This window comes from Lycorma delicatula, chromosome 2 (genome assembly GCF_047948215.1).
Source record: "Lycorma delicatula isolate Av1 chromosome 2, ASM4794821v1, whole genome shotgun sequence".
In the NCBI taxonomy this organism is placed as follows: Eukaryota; Metazoa; Arthropoda; class Insecta; order Hemiptera; family Fulgoridae; genus Lycorma; species Lycorma delicatula.
Genome location: NC_134456.1, coordinates 50,785,940 through 50,809,460, shown reverse-complemented (window position 1 = coordinate 50,809,460; position 23,521 = coordinate 50,785,940). Strand labels below are relative to the sequence as shown.

Sequence of the window (23,521 nt, the reverse complement as noted above, 5' to 3'; positions counted from 1 at the left end):
AACTTGTTTTTATGAAGAAAGGAATTCATCAACCAACAGAAGAATGCAATTAAAAATTTCTTTGATGATATTTTTTATGAGTAAATGTTTTTTTATTCTACTTGGAAGTTTTTTAATTTTATTTTATTAATTTAGTCCTCATTTGTGATGATATTCTTGTGGATTAACTTTAAATTATGCTCTTGGAGGGGAATATTGCTCATATTTTCTGTATTATGATATATATATATATATATGTGTGTGTGTGTGTGTGTGTATATATATATATATTTTGAACTTGTAAATTTAACGATGATCACAAGAACTTGACTGCAAGATTGTATTTTCAAAGAGATCCACACAATTCATGGCATTATTTATACCACAATAAATATTTGTTGATTGTATACAAAAACATTTATAGACATTGATTTTTATGTCAGATTGTATTTTTTTTATTGTATTTATTCTGAAATCAATAAACCTTGTATTTTTTATACTTTTTTTCTCTAGATATTGAATTGTTAATCTATCTGGCAGTTTATATTGAATGATTTTGAAGTCTACCTTAACAGATGATTGGTGGATAAATTTGATTACATAATAACTCTTGTGTTGAATTACTCCAGTATTCAGGATCTATTTGAAAGAAGAAAATTGATTGTAAAATTAGGACTAAGGATTAGTATGTTTATTTCCACTATAAAAGACTTGAAAATATATTTCTCTTTTAATACCACTTAAGTCTTTAACATCAACACACTCTTTCCTTTTACATAGGTGTAGGTCAAATCATTTATATCTAGTATCTCTAACATCATCTGATCTTAATTTCTCTCAAGTCAAAATCTGCAGTCAAACACTTAAACATACTGCTACACAACTACTGGAAAGTTTGTCAGTATTTTAAAATTTTTAATTTTATATTATGCTTTTTTCTGTACATTGCAGACTGTTTTCATTAATGATTGTTTTTTACTTCCAGTTGTCAGAAACTGGTAAAAACCAAAATAAACATTATGAGAGAATGTTGAAATGTGCTAATGAAAGAATTTCATCTTTGTTGACTGTAATAAGCACAGTTAAAGGAGAATTATCAGAATTAAAGCAGGGTAGAAAAGGAAAACAGGTATCAGCATTAAAAAGTTATCTTTCTTACTCACTATTCATCAAATATTTAAAATTATTACTACATTAATTAATAATATTATTATTTCATTTTTAATTTTAATTGTCTGGTAATTCTGATTAAATCCAATTATCAAATTTAAATACTGTCAAAGATTTTTTTATTATTAAAAACATATTTTTTAAGTCTTGAATTTGAAACTAAATGCAATTTAAAAAAGAGGGCTTTACTCTTATTATTATTATTTATTACTTACAATTAATTTATTCACTGAAGTATTTGATTGTTCTCTCTTGCCAATTTCAATGTGGGAAGATAAATAACAAAATGTATTATAATTTAGAACCACTCATATCATTTTGCTATATGATCCTGTTATTAAAAATAATTTGGATTTTTTTTGTGGGTAATAAGAACATTTTTCACTAAAAACATACATAGATCCTGTTTGATTGATTTTTTTTTTGAAGTACTTTTTACCAAAATTGAAGAATTGTATCCTATATGTTTTAGAATACTCATTGTTAAAAATACTTGAGACAACTGTAAAAACATAATACTCATACAATATTAAATAAAATTTAGATTAAATACAAACTGATCTGCAAAGCCATTTCATTAGTAAATGAAGTTCACTTATAGATTTTATGCTGTTCCTTCAAGATGTATTAGAGATGATTACAAAACTGTTTAGTTTTATAATATTTCTATTAACACTCTTATGCCAAAAATTCTATTAAAATTTGAATTTATTAATTATACATTTACTTAATTTGTTAATATCCTTTTGATCACTTGTTTTATTAAAACAGATGAGTAAAAGTACATTAATAAATAATCAAAATATTCTTAATCAGTATTAACATTATCTTCACTATTAACATATCTTTATAATTGTTTTAGTTTATTTTGAAGTGAACTTAAAATAAAGGTTCTTTAAATTTTGGGTAATGTATAAAAAAAATGGAGAGTTCTTTGCAAGCAATTAAATTATTGTGATGAATAAAACTGTAATTTGCAGCTAAAACTAACAGACGTAAGAATTTGTGCATTGTATTTAAATAATTGAATATGGTGAAAACTTGCTGCTTTAAAAACCAAGAGAGTTCTAAATAATTTAATTAACAAAATTTTGAATTGCAGGAATTTATTTAAAGTAAACTTTTAAATTTAATCAGATTTTTAACTAAATTAAACTTTTTTTTTTAAAGTTATGCATTCTGTAAAGAATATTAAAGGACTTATACATTTTTAATTCATATAATGTAGAATAAAATTTTTCTCTTAAAATTAATTTAATAACTTCATATTTAATATTTCATATTTCTGTTAATCTTTATATAGCGTCTGTCCCGCTCTATATTTGACATCATTCCTTATCTGGTCTTCACTTAGCTTTAGCTAAGTGCTTTAGCTAAGTGCAGCTTTAGCTTAATGATTACACTTAGCTTTTAATTTTATTTAGCTCTTTTCTGCTTTCAATAAATTGAGTTTTTTGAAAAGAACATCTGTTTGATTATTGATCTGTTCATTTATTGTTACTTTTTAATTTGCCTTTTTGTTTTTTTGTTTTTTTTTTGCTGTATAACTACTATTATTATTTTTAATTTTGCATAATTAGGTATTACTTGATTGAAAATGCATTGTTTATTAAACATATGTTTGCTATTCTATTGTCTTATATAACTTTTTTTATGTATATTCAAACTTGTTGATCTTAACAGAAAAGATAATAGTAACTATTATTTTAACAACAGCAATTTTAATTAATTTATTACTATGTATTTTAAAGAGTAAATTATATTGTCACACATTACTGACAGAAAAGAATAGTATAATTATTTTTTGTCTGCTTTTCACTCTGATATGTATAGTTTAATAATTGGATTCTAATGAATCCAGAATTATGTTTTTATAATTATTAATGATTATAAACAACTTACTTTCAACATACTTTCAATTATAACAACTTACTTTCAATTTACATGGAAAGATTTTTTCAGGGCTGATTATCAAGCACTAGAGTTCTTCATTTACAATAGTGTCAACAACTTCACTGAAGAAAGTACTGTATATTTATTAATTTCCATGTAATTTTGAGAATGATTCATTAAATTTGTTATTTAAAAAAGAATATAATGCTATTGACAAAAAATGAAATCAGATGTCTAAGTCTTGGAGTTTCATAAATTGCGATTATCCAATTTCCTAATGATCTGATAAATAATTGGTATAGCAATATCATGTAAATTAACTAGTGTTAATTGAAAAAAAAAAATGATTTTATTTTATCAAAGACTTTACAAGTATTTTTTATTAATTGCATTTTAATTTTATACATAAGAATTATTGTCTATGAAAAATAATTTTCAACAGTAGTAGTAACAAAATATACTAATTTACGAAGAATATTTCTTCATAAATTAAAAAATTATTTTATGAATAAGTTATTTGTGTGTGTACATACACACATGCATAATACATGGCTGTATTGGTATCGGTGTGTGTTCTCTTTTCAAATAATTCTTTGTGTTGTTTTAATTAGCAAGATGTCGCATCAATGCAAATAAAATATGAAGAAAATATAAAGAGCTGTCATTGTGTTATACAGAATTCCCAAGATACTGTAAGTACCTAAATAAAAATATTTATTAATGAATAAATTTTCCAACTAAATTAACATAAATTATTTTCTAACTATTTTATTGTTAAGCCTATTTCGCTTTATCTTACTAGATTCAGAGATTTTTTTCCACCAGTTAAACAGTATTAAAAATAGGGATTTATAAAAATTTGACTTTTTAGTGTATGCCAAGTTTCACAGAATTCTGAAACAATATTATTTGTGTATACATGGTAAATTTATTTTATGTAATTTTCTCAAATATTGTACATAAAAGATAGGTCTATACCAGTATTAAGCCTTACCACTTAAAAGATAAACTTCAGTGAAAATGCACATTAACTTCAGAACAGATTTTTGTTTAATAACTGAATAGGAAACAGTATTATTTCCTAAGCAACAGGTTCCACTGCTAGACTAAAAATTTCTCCAAGCTACCAAGAAATACTGCTTCTCAGCTGTAAAGATGAAGACATTTCAGTGGCTATTCCCATTTTTCCTATCCACAGGTGAATAATGTGGTGAGGGGAAGGAGAGGATGATCAATCCACAAAGGGATTTAAGGCAATCTGAGGATTGGAGTATTGCACAAATGGCAGGAATATGTACTTTTAATTGAATGTATTTATAACTACTTGATTTTTAAACTAGAAATGGAATTTCCATAGTAAAGCTGTCATAAAGCTTTATTGCAATAATGATCAACTCGCCATCAGAGGGTGGATCTAGTAAAACATTAATCAAAACTTAATGAGTAGTTTTGCAATATAATTACATTAAATCTTATTAATTTTTTTTTATTTAGATAAAAAAGTTAGAAGAAAAATGTTACCATTTGGATATAGAATTAGAAACAATGACCAATGAATTAGTAAAAAAACAGAATGAGACACTGGAATTTGCTCAGCGTGAAGCTCAACTTCAACAAATCATCACAGATAAGGTTATTTATTATCATTTAATACCAGGTAGACTAAAAAGTTTCCTCAAATACTAATAAAAATCAGTTAATAATAAAAATTAATCAAAAAGTTTTTTTACTACATTTTTAATGTCCAGTAGAGGAAGTGTTCTAAGGGCTGTCATCCATTTGCCCTTATGCATTCATGGTCACATTTAATCACTAAATCGCGCATCTTTTCCAATACAGTTTTTTCTTGGTTTAAAAATTAACCGGATCCTTAATCTACAGCTTGAAGTGGCTCAGGTCATTTGGATTTGAAGAAAATACCACATCTTTAATGATTTCTCAGAACAAAACATCACAAATTGTCAAATAACAAGATGAGCTGTAAACATGGTGACCATTAAATTATTCCATAGCATGCTACCAATTTAGAAAAAAGTGTGATTGAGATAATCTGTAACTATTAATACCATATTGTATCGATGCATGTCTGTATGAACAGTAATTTCAAAATTGGTTTAAATTCATTTATGGACCTCGACTCAAGATTATACTTGAAACTAAGACCATTATTATAACACTAATATTTTCTTGCAAAACGTTTTACATTGATTCAATGAGTTCGCTTTTCAAAGTCTGGCTTATATTTGGTCAATTTCAAACATAAAGTAAATTGATAAGAATTGGGAAATATTTTCAGATTCAGAGAGTAAACTCCCAATCAAATAATAAACCTGGAAGTAGTTCAGGATATAAAAATCTATGATGCTACTTTTTGCCAAGTGAGGATGAGCTCCCATGGGTCTAAACAGATTAGACAATGAGATTAAATGATGTTTGAACATGATAACTTTCTGAAGAAGTCAATATTGATATTGTAATTCAATATTCCTCAAACCATCAAAACTTTGTTAAATATTTAAAAGTCATCATTCCCTTTAATTCTATTATCAAACTAATTTGTTTTTACATATTTACAATAATAATACAAATTGATCTTTTTATAATAACCATCTGAAGAAGTCAATATTGACATAAACAATGACAATTGATATAAGCAGTGGCATTAAATTTAATAAAAGAAGTTCTAGGTTATTTAGTTAAATTTAAAAAAAAAAAAATATAATGATTTATGTTGTAGTGAGATTGGTGAAGTTTTAACTGTAGAAAACATTCTGGAGAACATAAGAAAGCTACAGTTAAAATTTTGTAATATTGGTTCAGAAGTTTTCAGGGTTATCGGGAATAAACAAAAAAGCATCACTTTATATAGTAGTATGATATTACAAACTGCAAACCAAAATTTCCCCCTTCATGAGAATTTAAATCTACATGCAAGAGATACTGACTGTTAGCACTCTGTATAGATTGATGCTTTGTTTGTTGTTTTGTTATAATTTTGTATCTATGATAATTATGGAGTTGAGATATGACTAGTAGATGAGTAGAAGAAGAATTTAATGAAAAAAGGGAAGAATCCATGAATCAGCTTGTGGGAGTTGTGAGCTGACAGATGGAAGGGTAGTATAGGAAGGAAAGAAGTAACTGATGAAAGAAGCATCTCTGTCATTCTATATATAAAAGGCATATTCATAATATAAGGGCCATCGGCTTGTATTTAAATATTAATGGGTCTGAATACAGTTTCATGCATGCAGGGCAATCTATGGGCTATTTGCAAAGGTACTGCAGTTTTTGTTTGGATTTAGTATCGTTTGCCTGACTGTGAATGCAGATTGCAATGCCGCGACAATCGTTTCTCCCGCCAATTGGGAGTGCACACTGTGTTTCGATTTTTCTTTGCAAAAGGATCTTCAGCTGCTGAAATTCATCAGGAGTTGTGGCTAGTATATGGACTTACAGTAATGAATGAAGGAAAGGTGACTTTAAAAATAGCCGCACAAATGTGCATGACGAAGAGCGAAGTGGCAGGCCCAGCATTCAGACCGACAAAATTCTTGAACAAGTGAATCGAAAACTGCGATGTGATCGGCGATTGATATTAGTGCTCTATCTGATGAATTTCCACAAGTTAGACGCACCTCTGTCTACACGTTTGTCGCAGAAAAGCTCGGATATCACAAATTGTTTGCTAGGTGAGTACCGAAAATGGTCTCCGAGCAACATAAAGAGCAAACAATGTGGAGTGAACGAGCGTTTTTGGACCGCTATCGACAAGATGGAGATGATTTGTTTTTCCACACTGGGCGACGAGACGTGGATATATTACACCAACGCAGAATCGAAACAACTGTCAATGCAGTAGCGCCATTCAAGATTCCCAAAACTGAAAATATTTAAGCTATCTTTGGACAAAAGTCGAAAAATGTTGGCTACCGTTTTTTGGGACAAGAAGGGCGTCATTTTGGTTTATTTCGTGGAACGTGGATCAACAGTTACAGCTGACGTGTACTGCGAAATGCTCAACAAACTGAGACGTGCGATCGACCAACTGACATCTGAAACTGTCATCTGGCGTAATCTACCTTGACGACAACGCACATCCTCACACTGCTCTGCTGCCTTACCAAGAAGTTTAAAGATTTTCGCGGAACTTTTTGGCTACCCTCCATATAGTCCCGACCTTTCACCTAGCAACTACTTCCTCTTCTTGCATTTTAAAAAGTGGTTTGGTGGACAACGGTTTGAAAATGACGAGGAACTCAAGACTGCCGTTGTTAACTGGTTCAATTCCTAGGCGGCGAACTTCTATGCAGAAGGTTTAAAGAAATTTCTTTTACATCCTCTTTCTGGAACCGCTCTTGGAGCATAACCCTCTGACAGGGGAAGTATACAGACATCAGATGCCGGCATGTGAAGTGCCCGCAAACTCATTGCGCGAAGACAACGCCCTCACGGTTGGGGGGCCCTCTTACTATTCAGTCGTGGGCCTGTCCAGCTCGGCACTCTCCAGCTTCGAATTCCCTGTCGAGCTTCCTCCGAGGCATGTAATCAATCATTCACTTTCTTAATTTAGTCCTCTATAGCTTACCATTCAACGGGTCTTCTCACCATAACTCTCAGAGTGTCTTCTGGGTTAAACATGACCTCTGCGCCCAAGGCTTCCAGCATCTCTTGGCGTTCATTCTCAAATCGTGTGCAACTAAAATAAACACGTAGAGAGGACTCCTTTTCAGCACACGTGCTCTTGCCCGATCAGAAACCATACTGGTTCTACATTAGCAAATGATCAGTGGCCAATCTAACTTTAATAAGCAAATATAGGACCTTTTCAAAAACCTTGCCAACCACAGGCAAGAGTATTAGTGGACGGTAAGAAGAACTAACAGTAGGATCTTTGAACAACAATACCAAGCCTTCATGCTTCCAACATTCCAGAAAGTGGCTGGTGAAGAGCAACCTATTATATATTCTAGTTAGAGGACCAAGGACTACTGGAAGCGCTCGGATGAGGAACTCCACTGTGATACAATCATATCTGGGTGCCTTGTGCTGTGCCATACTACAGATCACCTTCTGTCCTTTACCTCAGTGATCTCAGAAGATTGTAAGTCGGTCTCAAAAATCGCAACTTCCTGCCTGACACGCTGGTGGTATGAAACCTCACCCATCATAGTGTCATCCGGAAGCAGATCATTCGGCAAAATATTAAGGACATGGTCCTTATCAATTACCACACCCTCATGGGTCGACAAAGCTGTGGCAAGAGGACATCTTTCCTGTGCTTATGTCTAAGGGCTCTATACAGAATGCTCCAAGGGTGTCTATTCCCTTGCTCCTGAACGAAGGAATGCCAGGAATTATGCTTGGTGAACCTGATGCTATGAAAATACTTAGTCTGCCTGCTAATACGAGTATATTACCTTAGCAGCAGAATAGGTTAAAAATATTTTTAAAAATCCATTGCATTAAAATTTTCTTCCTTGTAGGCTCTGCAAGTTAAATAAATCTTTTTATGAGAAATTATAAGTGTATAATTTATTTTTAATTAGCTTAGAAAACAAACATGTTGTTCAGTTATGTTTAATTAAATTAATTAGTTATGTTAAATTACCTGACTGAGAATGGTTTGACTTGTCTGATGAAACTGTAGTTCATTAAAAAATTGCTCACAAGAAGGAAAAAATATGACAGCTGTATAGTGAGTACTACTATATAAAAAGTTACGCACTGTATTGATTACATCAGGAATGAGTAAAATGTACAAATCCATAGATAAAGGAAGGAAATACTCTAGCATTGGCCTATAAGTGTGTTCAAGAGAAAATGTAGAACTTTAAGAGCTATAGTAAAATTAAAAGTGAAACAAAGAGAAGTGGTTTAAATCCATATTAATAATAAAAATAACAAATATTATTAAAGCAAAAGTTAGGGAAATTTTTCATTTATAGTCTGCATGATTCATTCATATTTATGAATACCAAACAGTGTTTGATAGTCCATTTTTGTACCTATTTTTTAATTAATATCGTATAATTATGTAATCCTATTCAATAAAATTATTTTTGGATCTGTATAAAATAATGTGATATGTGAAGAACATAATGATTCCTTTTGTAGTTATATAAGCATTTAATTTTTTTAAACATTTCTTTTAAGTTTTTTAATAAAAAAAAAATTTAGTTGTATTACTGAAAAACTAACTAATTGCTTAGGTGTTTCTTAAAATTTTTTTTACCTATCTTTTACCCTTTCCCATTTTCAGAGAGCAAAAGGAAAATGCTGTCTTATGATATAATTCTTTTTGAATATTTTTTAGTGTTTTTATTGCTTTTAAAATAATTTTATTATATGTTCTTTGGGATATCATACACCTTCTTGTATATGTAATCTTCAACAGACTGTAATAATTGGAGACAGATTTCTATTTAACATTTTAGAATTAGATGAAAATGATTACACATAAGTTAAATACGTAAGTATGTGTATCCTTGAATAACATTTTAATTAATGAAAAATTTACTTAGTAATTTTTTAATGATTGTTAGTTACGTTTACATTGCTAGTTTCCATAAATTTCATATGAAATATTAGTGCAATTGGTATAATTCTTTAGAATAGGTGTTTTAAAAAATTTAGTAAAAAAAAAAAAATTAAATAAATAAAAATTTACATGCAGATAATGCTTTGTGTACTTCGAATAGGAATTAGAATGGACCCAACGTATTCGGGAGAGCCAGGCAGAGATCTACAAGTTAACTGATATTGTGAATAGTTTGAACAATGATTTATCTATTGGTAAAGCTGAAATAGAAATGAGAAGATCACAACAGTGTGTTGCTGAACGTCGATTAAGAGATGCTATTGACTGCATTGAAAAACTCAAAAATGAGGTAATTATAATCATTTTTGTTTAGTTAGTTTAGTTTCTGCATATACAAAAGGTCAGTATGTTTCAGATTTTTAGATAAAAGTAATTTTTAGAAACTGATGAATGGTAGTTGTAATTTTATTTGTTTTAATTAATCTTTGCATTTAACTTGGTCCTCATCAAATAAAATAATATTTTGCTCAAAATGCTCAAGGATTCACAGAAAATTTTATAGAAAAAAGTAAAAAATAAAAAAAAAATATTAGGTATTAGTTGGCTAGGATTCCATGTTTTCTTTGCATATAACATGTTATCCAAAGAAAGTAATTACATTATTCACATTTATACATACAGTGACTTGCGTGTGAGTGTATGCATGTGTGTGTAACACCCACACAGAAATAAATCTTAAAAAGTATATATAAGCAATCCGTAGTAGGTATTTTAATACCAAAGAACAGCTGTCTAAGCAACAATGTCTGCTGTTTAAATATAATAATGTTTAAATATATCCTGTAAGTATTTAACATTACCAGTCATAAACCAGTCATTGCCATATTTATATATAATGTCATAGATTGTTTTTCTTTTTTTTTTAGTGGTCTGTGTGAATGTAAACACTTACTTCCTATATGTGGTACTTAATTATGTATTTAAGTCAAAGAGAGCAGATACTTCACAGGATGCTTGATGGTACATTAATCTTTTACAAATTTATGTACAATTATCTTAAATAAATGATTAATTCAGATCAGTGCATAATTAATTATACATTATTAAAGATGATTAGGAATGGGTGTTTTGTGTGCTACTCTGCAGATAAAAAAAATAACTGCTTCAGCATTTTCCTGGATGAGTCAAAAAAAATTATCAATTATATATCATTTTATTAAACATTGTTTTTAGTATGTTGGAATTAAAATAAAAATTATCTACAAATATACCAAAATAGCAAGCTTAATATAAATTTATGCCTTTTGAATCTATGAGGGTTATTTTTTTTCAAAGTCCGACCGGTCGTGAAATAAAAACCCGTGCAAAAATAAGATGAACCTTTGCGCATATGTGTTGCGCAGCGTCTCTAGTATGGCCTTCAATCACGCTACGTCACTTCATTTAGTTCTGAACGTGCAGCTAGTACGTAAACATGTCTACAACAATAGCATCTCCTGCCAAGTGTGAAGTGTATGCGGTTATTCAATTTCTTCAGGCTGAGGGGTGTAATGCAGCTGAAATTCATAGACGAATAAGTAATGTGTACGGTGAAACTTCAATGAGTGACAGCAAAGTGCGACAATGGTGCAGGAACTTTAAAGCAGGACCTGCAGATGTTCATGATGTAGGCAGTCAGGGAAGGAAGCGAGTGTCAACCGATGATCTCGTTGAGCGAGTGGATGAGGCAATTCGAGAAAATCGTCGGTTCACAATTTCTGTATTGAGTGATTTATTTCCTAAAATTTCAAGGTCAGCTCTCTACATCATTGTGAGTGAGAGACTTCAGTACCGCAAACTGTGTGCGAGGTGGGTTCCCAAGATGCTGTCCGACCATCACAAAACAATGAGAAGGACCCCTCCCTAACGTTTCTCCATCGCTACCACAATGAAGGAGAAGATTTTTTGAACAATGTTGTCACAGGGGACGAGATATGGGTCCATTTCGAAACTAACTGAACAATCCAAGAAGAAACAAAAGAACAATCCAAACAGTGGATGCATTCTCATTCTCCCAGTAAACCAAAGAAGTTCAAGCGAACCTTCTCCAACAGAAAGTGTATGGCTACTGTGTTCTGGGACTGGAATGGAGTTCTCTTGGTGGAATTCATGGAACATGGCACGACCATCACTGCAGCCTCATACTGTATGACTCTAAAACGTCTACGAAGGGAAATTCAGAATAAGCGGAGAGGAATGTTGTCATCAGGCATTGTCTTTCTCCATGACAATGCTCGGCCGCACACTGCAGCTGTATCAAAGAAGCTCCTGCAGCGTTTTCATTGGGAATTGTTCAATCACCCACCATACAGCCCAGACTTGGTTCCATCCGATTTTCACCTCTTTGCTCACATGAAACGCTGGCTAGGAGGACAACATTTTGGCACAGACATCGAGCAGCAGACCAGTGTAGAAACATGGCTGAAAACACAGGCGGCTCTGTTCTATGACGAGGGTATTGGAAAGTTAGTACCACGCTACGACAAATGTCTAAATCGGAGTGGCGACTATGTAGAGAAATAGCGTAACTACGTAAGCACTTGTTACAAATAAAAACTTTTTTGTATTCACTGTGGTTTTAATTTCGTGACCGATCGGACCTTGAAAAAAAATAATCCTCATATAAATTCATCAGTTATGTATTTATTATTGCAAGATGTCTCGAGAAATACTAAATTTTAGATTTTACATATATATATATAAAATATATATATATATATTTTATTTTATTAGATCAATCAAAGTACAGAATAAATAAAATAGGATGGATTTACTTTATTCTATTATATATGCAGGACCGTTTTCGTGATTTACTCGCATCATCAGCTGCATTACAAATTCATATATTCATCTCAAATTACATTACAAACATCATAAATTATAATAACATATCGTGCATTTATTTAAAATTTAAAACCTTTAATTTTTTTATTTTAAAATTTAACTTTTATTCAGTTAAATTAAAAATTAAAACAAAATTTAAAAATATGAAAATTTAATTAAAATTAACATTAAAAATTAAATTGTAAAAATGTTTACATATGTAAAAATATGATGTCAAGGCAGAAAATCAAAGTAAACTTAAAAAATTAAAATCAAATAAAAATAATCTTAAGTAAAGCAATTTATGCATGTTGTCCATTTAACTGAACTTATTTTACCATACTGATTCATTATACATTATACAATAATTATAGATTATACATTATTATCAAAATAGATGGTGGTGTCATATAATGAAGCTTTTAAAATACTGTCATCCTCATATTCTGTGTGAAGGTTGATCATATTAAATTTTAATTTATTTTTATAAATATAAATTATATATATGAATTTATTATATATATATATATATATATTAGAGAAACCCAGTTTACCTTTTTATAATTTCTAAAAAGTTCCAAGAATCTAGCCTTAAAGGATCTAGAGTGATCTTTCCTACATAAATATGGCCACAATCATTACATTCAATTTTGTAAATACCACTGAAATTACATAAATCAGTTGAATCATTATGTTTATTACTTATTAGGTGTTTTATTATGTGGTTATTTGTCTGGTACGCAGGTTTAAATTTATTATCATAAACCTTTGTAATATTTAACAGTCAGTCATATTTAACAAAAAAAAAACCTTTAAGTTCAATTATTTTATCATTGCATAGATATTTTAAATATACATTTTTAACTCTTTGTGTGCTGTTTAATGTTATTAAATGTGTAATATTTTTAATTTTTGACATTGTCCACTAAAGAATTATCATAACCATTATACTCATATATGGCAATCTGTTGCTATTTCTTTAATTTACTTTTATTTTCATTATACTTTGTATAATTAATTGCTCTATTTACCACGCTTGTGTAAGTACTAGTTTTGTGTGATCACAGGTGATTTGAAGATCTATGTATATTGGTTTTGTTAGATGTGGGTTCCCTATGAACTAAAGTTATACATTGACTATTTTTATTATTAATTTCAGTGTTAAAATCTAAATGATTTATTATTTTATTGTCAATTTCCAAGGTAAAGTTCAATCCACTATAGTAGGAATTTAATTTGTTCAAAATGATTAAATGCTCATTACATATTACTAACTGGATTGTAGACTACAAAAATATAATAAACATATCTAGTCCATAATAAAATATCGTGCGTATGAGTTATCCTGTAAACAAATTTCAAACTACTATAAATAAACCTCAGATAAAATGGATGACAAAGGAAAACCCATCGGTAGAGTGTTTTCCTGGATGTAATATTTGTCATCAAATTTTAAATAATTCTGTTTGCATATATTTCTTATAATAACAATAATATTTTCAATAAATAAGGGATCTTCATGATTTTGTATTAATTTATTTTTTATTTTGTTAATAGTTTTTTCTATGGGTTACTAGGAAACATATTACAAATATTATAGCTAACCATCCTATTTTTATCACTAATTTTTAAGTCTTAATTTATTTACTAATTTGTAATCGATTTTTTGTGTATATTTGTAACCTAAATTTATTTTGTTTCTGAGTAAGAAATGAAACTTTATTTTAGAGGCAATATAAAAAGAAACCCCGGTTTTGAAGTTAATTAAAGGTCACATAAATAATACCCGGTTTATGTATTTTTGGTAGTCCTGTTAATACAGGTGCACTTTGTAAGGGTACAACCTAGTGTGATATGTTAAATTATTTTTATAATTGAAAATGCTGCGGTATTTTATTATTAAACTTTTAGAAATTTTTTAGTAGAGTTCTTTATTCCCTTGAAGTCATTCTCCATTAAATTTTTATATTTATGAGACTATATGATGACTGGCGAATTAATTTTAACTGATTTCAAAATGATACTATTGTTGTTATTTAATTTATTTAACCTTTTTCTGATTGTAAATTATTTTTTTATTATAATTAATAAAATATTTGTAATTTATATTCCCTAGTTTTATACCATAAATTTTATTACTAATTCTATTTTTAAAACTTCTTTTTATTAGGATTGTTTTATTTACATTTATCTCTGAATGTACCACAATATTCTTAACAAAATCAATCTTATCATTCTTTGTCAGATTAAGCTTATACGCATTAGCTACAATAACCTGCTCATCATTATCAAGGGCCATATTTGTTAACTTTATCAAATCGATACATTTATCAGGAAATTAACCCTAATTTGCATACATATTGTCTAGCTGTAAATTATCATAAACATCACCCACCAAATTTTTCTATAATGTGAAATAACCCAACCCTTATTATTATTAGATTATTAAGATTATAACTATGGTTAAAGGCTTTCGATAACGTAGATTGGAATAAAATGTTCAGCATTTTAAAAAAATTAGGGTTCAAATACAGAGATAGAAGAACAATTGCTAACATGTACAGGAACCAAACAGCAACAATAACAATTGAAGAACATAAGAAAGAAGCCCTAATAAGAAAGGGAGTCCGACAAGGATGTTCCCTATCTCCGTTACTTTTTAATCTTTACATGGAACTAGCAGTTAATGATGTTAAAGAACAATTTAGATTCGGAGTAACAGTACAAGGTGAAAAGATAAAGATGCTACGATTTGCTGATGATATAGTAATTCTAGCCGAGAGTAAAAAGGATTTAGAACAAACAATGAACGGCATAGATGAAGTCCTACGCAAGAACTATCGCATGAAAATAAACAAGAACAAAACAAAAGTAATGAAATGTAGTAGAAATAACAAAGATGGACCACTGAATGTGAAAATAGGAGGAGAAAAGATTATGGATGTAGAAGAATTTTGTTATTTGGGAAGTAAAATTACTAAAGATGGACGAAGCAGGAGCGATATAAAATGCCGAATAGCACAAGCTAAACGAGCCTTCAGTAAGAAATATAATTTGTTTACATCAAAAATTATTTTAAATGTCAGGAAAAGATTTTTGAAAGTGTATGTTTGGAGTGTCGCTTTATATGGAAGTGAAACTTGGACAATCGGAGTATCTGAGAAGAAAAGATTAGAAGCTTTTGAAATGTGGTGCTATAGGAGAATGTTAAAAATCAGATGGGTGGATAAAGTGACAAATGAAGAGGTATTGCGGCAAATACATGAAGAAAGAAGCATTTGGAAAAATATAGTTAAAAGAAGAGACAGACTTATAGGCCACATACTAAGGCATCCTGGAATAGTCGCTTTAATATTGGAAGGACAGGTAGAAGGGAAAATATGTGTAGGCAGGCCACGTTTGGAATATGTAAAACAAATTGTTGGGGATGTAGGATGTAGAGGGTATACTGAAATGAAACGACTAGCACTAGATAGGGAATCTTGGAGAGCTGCATCAAACCAGTCAAATGACTGAAGACAAAAAAAAAAAAAAAAAAAAACTATGGTTATCATTACTCTTATAATTATTATTAATTCTTATTAAATTACAAATTTTATTTTGTTTATTGTCTTAAACTTCTTTTTATACATCTCAATATGTCCCTAATCAAATTAGATACATAATCAAATATGATATCCAAAATTTTTATCTAGTGTAAATGTGTATTATTGTATAATTTAAATTTTTTTTCTATAATATGCATATTTGATTTCATGTTTTACCCTAAAATTTTCAGCAAATTCTTTTGTTTTATTTATACATTTATTAATTTTTTATATTGAGCCTAACATATTTAAGCATCATATTTAATTTAAAGCTTATTTTGTTGAATTTTATTGGTTAATTATATTACTAAGTTTAACATGTAACTTGTAGAATTAAAATAAACCTTTAATCTTGTAGAATAAAACCTTTAATCTTTTTATTTTAAGAATTTAAACTTTTATTCAGTTAAATTGAAAATTAAAACAAAATTTAAAAATATGAAAAATTAATTACAATTAACATTAAAAATTAAATTGTAAAGATTTGTACAATTTAATATTTTATATTAAATTTTATATATATATATATATTAAATGAAATTTAAACCACCAAAACAGTAAGTGAATAAGTTAAACTTACCATATTAATTTCAAAGAATACGTTTTTTGGGATCCCACATCTCATTTGATATTTAATTCTATAATTACATTAAAATAAATTGTTTTCATAATTTGTGAATTTTGAATTTGTCAAAATTGTTAATGTTTTATTAGTAATGTTAAATATTCAAATTCTGCTGTCCAGTTGTGTGGAATGTTTACTCTGAGTGAATGTTTACTGGGTAGGAGAATTTGCATATTTGTGCGTAATAATTTAAAAATTTATAAAACTATCAATTTCAACAAATTCAAAATTTACAAGTTATAAAAACAATTTATTTTAATATAATTATAGAATTAAATACCAATTAAAGATGTGGTTTCCTGTGAAAATTGATTCTTGGAATTAATATGGTACATTTAACTGGTTTACTGTGTTTTGATTTGATGGTTTAAATTTCATTTAATATTAAACGACAATAACAATTTTTTAGCATGTGAAATGCCATGCCTGACTGTGATTCAAACCTGGATCTCCAGATGAAAAGCGTGGATTACCACTTGCACCACAGAGGCTGGCATATGTATAGGGATGTAGAGATAATAAATATTTAATAATGATGATGCTTAGCAACTTAGTGTAAAAAGATGCTTAAAATCACTTTGGTTTCTGTAAGCAGTTAATTATAATTATTAATCTATTTCTGAACTTGTCTATTGTTGGATGTAATTAGTTGAACTGCATCCTATTTGATCCCATCAGGAGGTACAGTGTTACTGTCAAATGCACTGAGTTGCACTGTTTCATGGATTGCATGTTGATAACATTTCTTTCAAATAAGGTTAACTAAAGTAATATTTAAAATCTATTCTGTAATTTTCTTGCTAATAATTCTTTTTTATTAATGTTCACAAGTCTTTTTCAGTACTATTTAGACTGCTTATTTCTGCTCCATTAATATTTCATTTCTGTTTTCATTTATACTTTCTTTTCAATTGTGAAATATAAATTTTTGTAAAAACTTCTATCAATTCTACACATACTTAAAACTTTTTTTCTTATATATACATAAATGTTTGTTTGCTTGTCTGTATAAGTATATATGTAGTGTGTGTGTGTGTGTGTGTGTGTGTGTGTGTGTGTTTTTTTAAACATTTCTTTACTTATATATTTTATTTAATTCATGTAGATGGAAAAGAAGGATTACTTTGCACATAAATTACAGGATGCACTATGTAGTACTGGCTTTAAAGTTGTGCAACATTCAAAACGTATTGATCAGTTAGAAAATTATACAGCTTGTTCTCATCAAGAAAATGCTGTACTTAAAGCTTCATTAACAAAAGTAAGTATTCAATTTAGTGTGAATTTTTGCCAGAAAAACGTTAACTGTTCTCTTCTGTTTTATTTCTGTGCACATATTCACACATACATACACACACACACCTATATCTGTTTGTAGTACTACAAAAGGAGGCATGCAAGTAATTACCAAATAATGAGCAGTATGTAACCGCTCTTTTGGCATGCTAATTGAGGAGTATATCTTGGTTACTAAACAAGCAATCTTTGTTTTCTACCACGTATGTGTACTAAAGTAAAAAATGGGAAATAAGTAGCTATTTGTAGACCCCGAACCTGTCAGTTCACAATTGCCATCAATTGTATACGTTTATGCATATTGATGTCATATTTGTGTTATAAACAGTGAGCAATTCTTTCTACTTCATATTATTTTTTTCATTAGTTAAAGGCTACAATTCCTCACTTATACAATACCTCACAGTTCATTTAATTTCCAAAATTCAAATTTCAGTAATCTTTCTTTAAAGGTGGAGAGATTAGATAAGATTTGCAATTTAAATTACATTTATTTATTTCTTTTGGAAATTTTATGAGATTGCAAATTAAATATTTTAAACAAATTTAATTAAAAATGTACATTGTTCACTTTTTTGTCACAAATGGAAAAAGGGCAAAATTACTTTAACTTTATTTCAAGAAAATATTTCCTGAAGTATATCATTTTTTTTTACTTGAAAACATATTTTCTTTAATGCTTTCTCTAAAAGGAAATATTAAAAAACAAAAATTAATTTGCTTACAATTTCCTATAACTTTTCTGAAAAAGATTTTATTTATATGTGGTAGAGGTAAAAACCTTGAACTCTTTTTTGAAGGTCATACGACTAACCATCAGAGATAATGTTATATGATAGTGTAAAGCCAATTTTATGCTTTTCCCATAGTTTGCAAGATAAATGGCCTGGAATATAAATATTCCAGGAATATTGTATATAATTGTATAATATTGTATCTCCATTTAACACTGTCACCTGTATAACACTATCTCTGGTGGTTAGCTGTATGACCTTCAAAAAGTCCAAGGTATATTTGTGACTACGTATTCCAATGTAAAGTTTTCTGCTCTTTTTATTGGTGGGTAGATCATCCCTACTTTTAACCCTCCTCCAAAAAAAAAATTGAAAAACTGGTGAAAAAAATTGTGTTAACCTTGAAATAATGGTCAAGGTCAAATCCAAAGTCACACCATGAGGTGTCCCCTTCCAATCTGAATAACTTTTGTTTAGGTCATTTTTTGTATTGTATGTAGTTTACGAGAAAATCACCTGGGGCAATTAAAATGAAACACTCTACACGCCAAGAAACATGTATCTTTTAACGCTCCCTAGCTCTTTTTTTTTGTATCCTTAGTAATGAATAATAGTACTTTTAACATTTGCGTAGAATGAGCTTTTCAAATTAATTATCCTTACAAAATTCTTGTTTGGCAGTACAGACAGGTAGTTTTGACTCTCAACCATTTGAGCATCTGCAGTATATAGGGGGTTATGAGTTAATAATTCAATTTTTGAGGATGTACAATATTAGACTGGTAAATGCTGACTTATAAGTTCATAGTGTTACATTCATAGGAAAATCTATTTGAGATAGTAGAAGATATTTTAGCCTTATTATATTTACCTCTGTTGTTAACAATTATCGCACCAATAGAATTTAGAATGGTGTAACTGGCTACTCTGAAATATTGAGCCTATTGTCCATTTGCATCTTGTAGGTTGGCTATTTATTAATTTTAATGGTTGTTTGCTCATCTCAATTTAGAAACATTAACACTGTATTTTATTTCAAAATTTATAAGGTAGAGAATGGAAAAGAGGAGATGGTCATCTGTCATCTGACATTTGGTATTGTAACAGAAATTATTTATTCAAGTCATAATACTTTCAGTTACTCTTCTGAAAAGAAAGAAATACAAAATATTGTAATTGTGCACTTGAATCTGTTTTTTAATAAATAAAAAAATTTCTTATAAAATATTCCATGCTAAATTTATTTTATAAAATTTGTTTTATTTTTTTGACATAGTAGTTTAATTATAACAAACACTATTACATAAACAATTTTGGTTGTAAAAATTAAAATGAATTTATGTAATAATCTGAAAAGATTAATATTGTTTAGTAAAGTGGTTCAAGTCTCACCAAAATAATAATAAGGTAGGAAAGAAATAGCACTTGTCCATTTCTTTCATGTAAGAAAGTTATTGAGTTTGTTAAACTGAGTGTAAATCGGTGAGTGATGACAAAAGAAAGGTATAAAGTGTATAGCAGTGTAAAAGATGCATGTTTAAATCTTCTTGTGTAGGTCTCACTACTAAATAGGTGTAAAAGTGCATTTAAATTTAATTCTGTCCAACTCTAGTGTTCAATACATCATCAGTTATTTGTTACTAGAGATGAAAAAAAAAGATATATACCACGCAAAGTCTCTTCGTTGATTTGCCTCCTCATATGTGCTACCTCCCACGTGATTGTGCCTTAGTGCACAAGCACACACATGCACCCACACACACCCACTCACAGGTGCGCACGTTCACACCCACCCACACTCGTATATATATTTATATACATATATAAAAATGTTATTCTTCTAAAGTCAGTTCCTTTGGGAACATATTCCCCCATACTATACAAATGTATTTATCTGATCAACCTAAGTACAGAATTAATAAATAAAATAAAGAGCATGCAAAAGTGCTTCCATGAATTACTCACATCATCAATTGCTCAACCTAACTTTTTACAAATATTCGTATCAAATAACATATTAAAATCACAATAAAATTAAAATGATTTTTGTTTTTAAATTAAAAATTTAATTTAATTTAAAATGTAAAAATTCTTAAAATTACTTCTTCTAAATGGAAATTAAAATCAAAAATAAAAATTAAAAGAAAATTAAAAATTGAAATTAAAATTAAAAGTTGCATATATAGAAATAGGAAGTCATTTACTAAAATTAAATAAAAAATAAAAATAAAAAAATAAACATCAAAAAAGGTAAGACACTACATTTCTATTATCAAAATCTGTTATCAATTTAGAATTTTGTTTAAAAAAAATACATGTTAAATATATGTAATAGACAATTGTAGTATAATAATAGATAATAAACAATGTTAAGCATTCCATATAATAAGCAAAAAAATAGAGAAATTTGTAAATAAAATAGAAAAACTGTTACCGGCTCAATTTAATTTATTAAACAACGAATATTCATAAGAATTGTATTTCTGTAAATGTGATATGTATTACATATAAATGAAATCAGGCCAGTAAGAGTTTTCTAACAACTTTTCTATTTTTTGCTTATTGTATGGACCGCTTTAACATTATTTATTATCTATTATTGTACATCTATTGTCTATTATATATATTTAATTTGTATTTTTTTTAAACAAAATTCTTAGTTAATAACAGATTTTGATAACAGAAGTGTAGTGTCTAACTGTTTTTCATATCAGTATCATTTTGTTAAAAACGGTTTTTTTTTGTATTACAGAAATTATTGTTTTTTGAGCGGAAGAAATGATATCTGTGAGATTTTCACCATACAGTTTACAATTTCATTGTAATTTTTGTGGATATCACTGCATTTTGTTTTAGATTATTCTTTTATTTTTTTTATGAATTTCTGATTGTTATCTTATGGATTTATCATTAAAATTTATTGTCTTACTAGAACAAACAAATATATATTTTTTGAATTTCATGGCCAATTTTTTTTTCGTTGATACCACTGATAAACATAATTTTTTTTCTTAACGTGCGATATATGATTTTAATCTGTTTTTTGATGCTGAAAACGAATATGAACTCAGAATCTTTCTTATCACCCACCATTTTTGAAAAATTTTTTAATTTTAATTAAAGGATTGTTACTTTTTTTTACTTTTGAACCAATTGTTAGTTTTGTTTAACAAGTTTGTTTGGAATTTCTAAAAAATCTAAACATACTGTAAAATATCCTTCATTGCAATCTGCAATCAAGCCTTACCTCACAATGAAAAAATTATTCCAGTTCCTGAGCCACCTGTGAATGTATGTTTCGAAAGCAGCGATGAAGAATCAGGCGGTACTGAAGAAAGCAACAGTGATTTTGATTTTGAACTATCTTCCAATAAGCCACATCTTATATCAAAAGGTGAATTAAATGACTTGGTTAGGGGTTTAAATTTATCAAAAAATCAAGCTGAACTGTTAGGATCAGCACTACAAGGTTGGAATTTACTTCAAAAATATACAAAAATTTCGGGCTTTCAAAGCCAACAAAAAGAATTTTTTCAGTACTTTATTAATGAAATTAATTGGTTTTTTAATGAAATTAATAAATTTCATGAATTAATTAATTAAATTTATGAATTGGTTTATTAATGAAATTAATTTGGTTTATTGCACAAATATTGCTGAGCTTATGTTGTACTTAGGACAAGTTCATAAATCTGAGGACTGGCGCCTTTTCATAGATTCGTCCAACTATAGTTTAAAAGTGGTTTTACTACACAACGATAACAAATATCCTTCGATACCAATTGCTTATGGTATTAATACATACGAGATGATGAAAGACCCTTCTTGAAAAAATAAATTATAAAAAACATAGTTGGAACATATGTGGTGATTTGAAAGTTATAGCTATTTTGTTATGTATGCAGTTAGGCTATATTGTTATGTATGCAGTTAGGCTATATTAAAAGTAGATGTGTTATGGGACAGCCGAGTTAGGGATAAACATTATGTTATCAAAGAGTGAAAGAAATGAGAACTTAACTACAAATGGGAAAAACATTATCCATGAGCCCTTAGTTGAACCCAAAAAAATATTTTTACCCCCTCCATATTAGAGCTAATGAAAAATTTTGTAAAAGCAATGAAGGATAGTCCCGGATTTTTGTTCATCAGGTAGAAATTTCCGAATGTAAGTGAAGAAAAAATTAAAGAAGGAATATTTATTTGTCCTCAAATAAGATAGTTGGTCAAAGATGATGTATTTAACTCAATGTAAAATAATGTAGAAAGTTCAGCTTGGGCTTCATTTAAAGAAGTTTGCAAAATTTTTCTCAGCAATCCAACAATTACCACGATATTATTAATCAACTTATTACTTCATGCAGAGCTACGGGATGTAATATATCTTTGAAAATACATTTCCTCCACTTGCATCTGGATTTTTTCTCAGACAACCTCGAAGACGTAAGTGACGAATACGGTAAACATTTCCACCAACACATTTCGGTGATGGAAAGCTATAAAGGGAAATGGAATACTAACATGATAGCCAATTACTGTTAACATTAATTTGGGATGTGCCTGAGGCTATTTATAAAAGAAAATCATCAAAAAAATCATTCTACCACAGGTATGACCAAGCAAAATTAAAAATTTTCAGATTTTAACTATATTTTTCCCCTAATTTTTTTTGAACTGTAATTTATTTAAAACAAAGGATGATAGAAAAATTGTATTTACAGATCGGTATCACATTAAAAAAACATTTTTTTGTCTATCAGTGTAATCATATGCACTTCATACCATATTTTTACTTTTTTAATAAAACTAGTATAAATTTTATTATTTCAAGTAC

General features: G+C 28.8%; 1 protein-coding gene across 1 annotated transcript in view; it reads left to right on the top strand.

The window, feature by feature from the left end:
* LOC142318788 (uncharacterized) overlaps positions 1 to 23,521 on the top strand; it is a 324,097-nt gene that overhangs the window by 258,744 nt on the left and 41,832 nt on the right. The window contains exons 45-49 of the mRNA XM_075355258.1: positions 965 to 1,108; positions 3,654 to 3,734; positions 4,537 to 4,674; positions 9,744 to 9,932; positions 17,763 to 17,918. Coding sequence (XP_075211373.1) covers positions 965 to 1,108; positions 3,654 to 3,734; positions 4,537 to 4,674; positions 9,744 to 9,932; positions 17,763 to 17,918 — 708 coding nt within the window. The remainder of the gene's footprint in view (positions 1 to 964; positions 1,109 to 3,653; positions 3,735 to 4,536; positions 4,675 to 9,743; positions 9,933 to 17,762; positions 17,919 to 23,521) is intronic.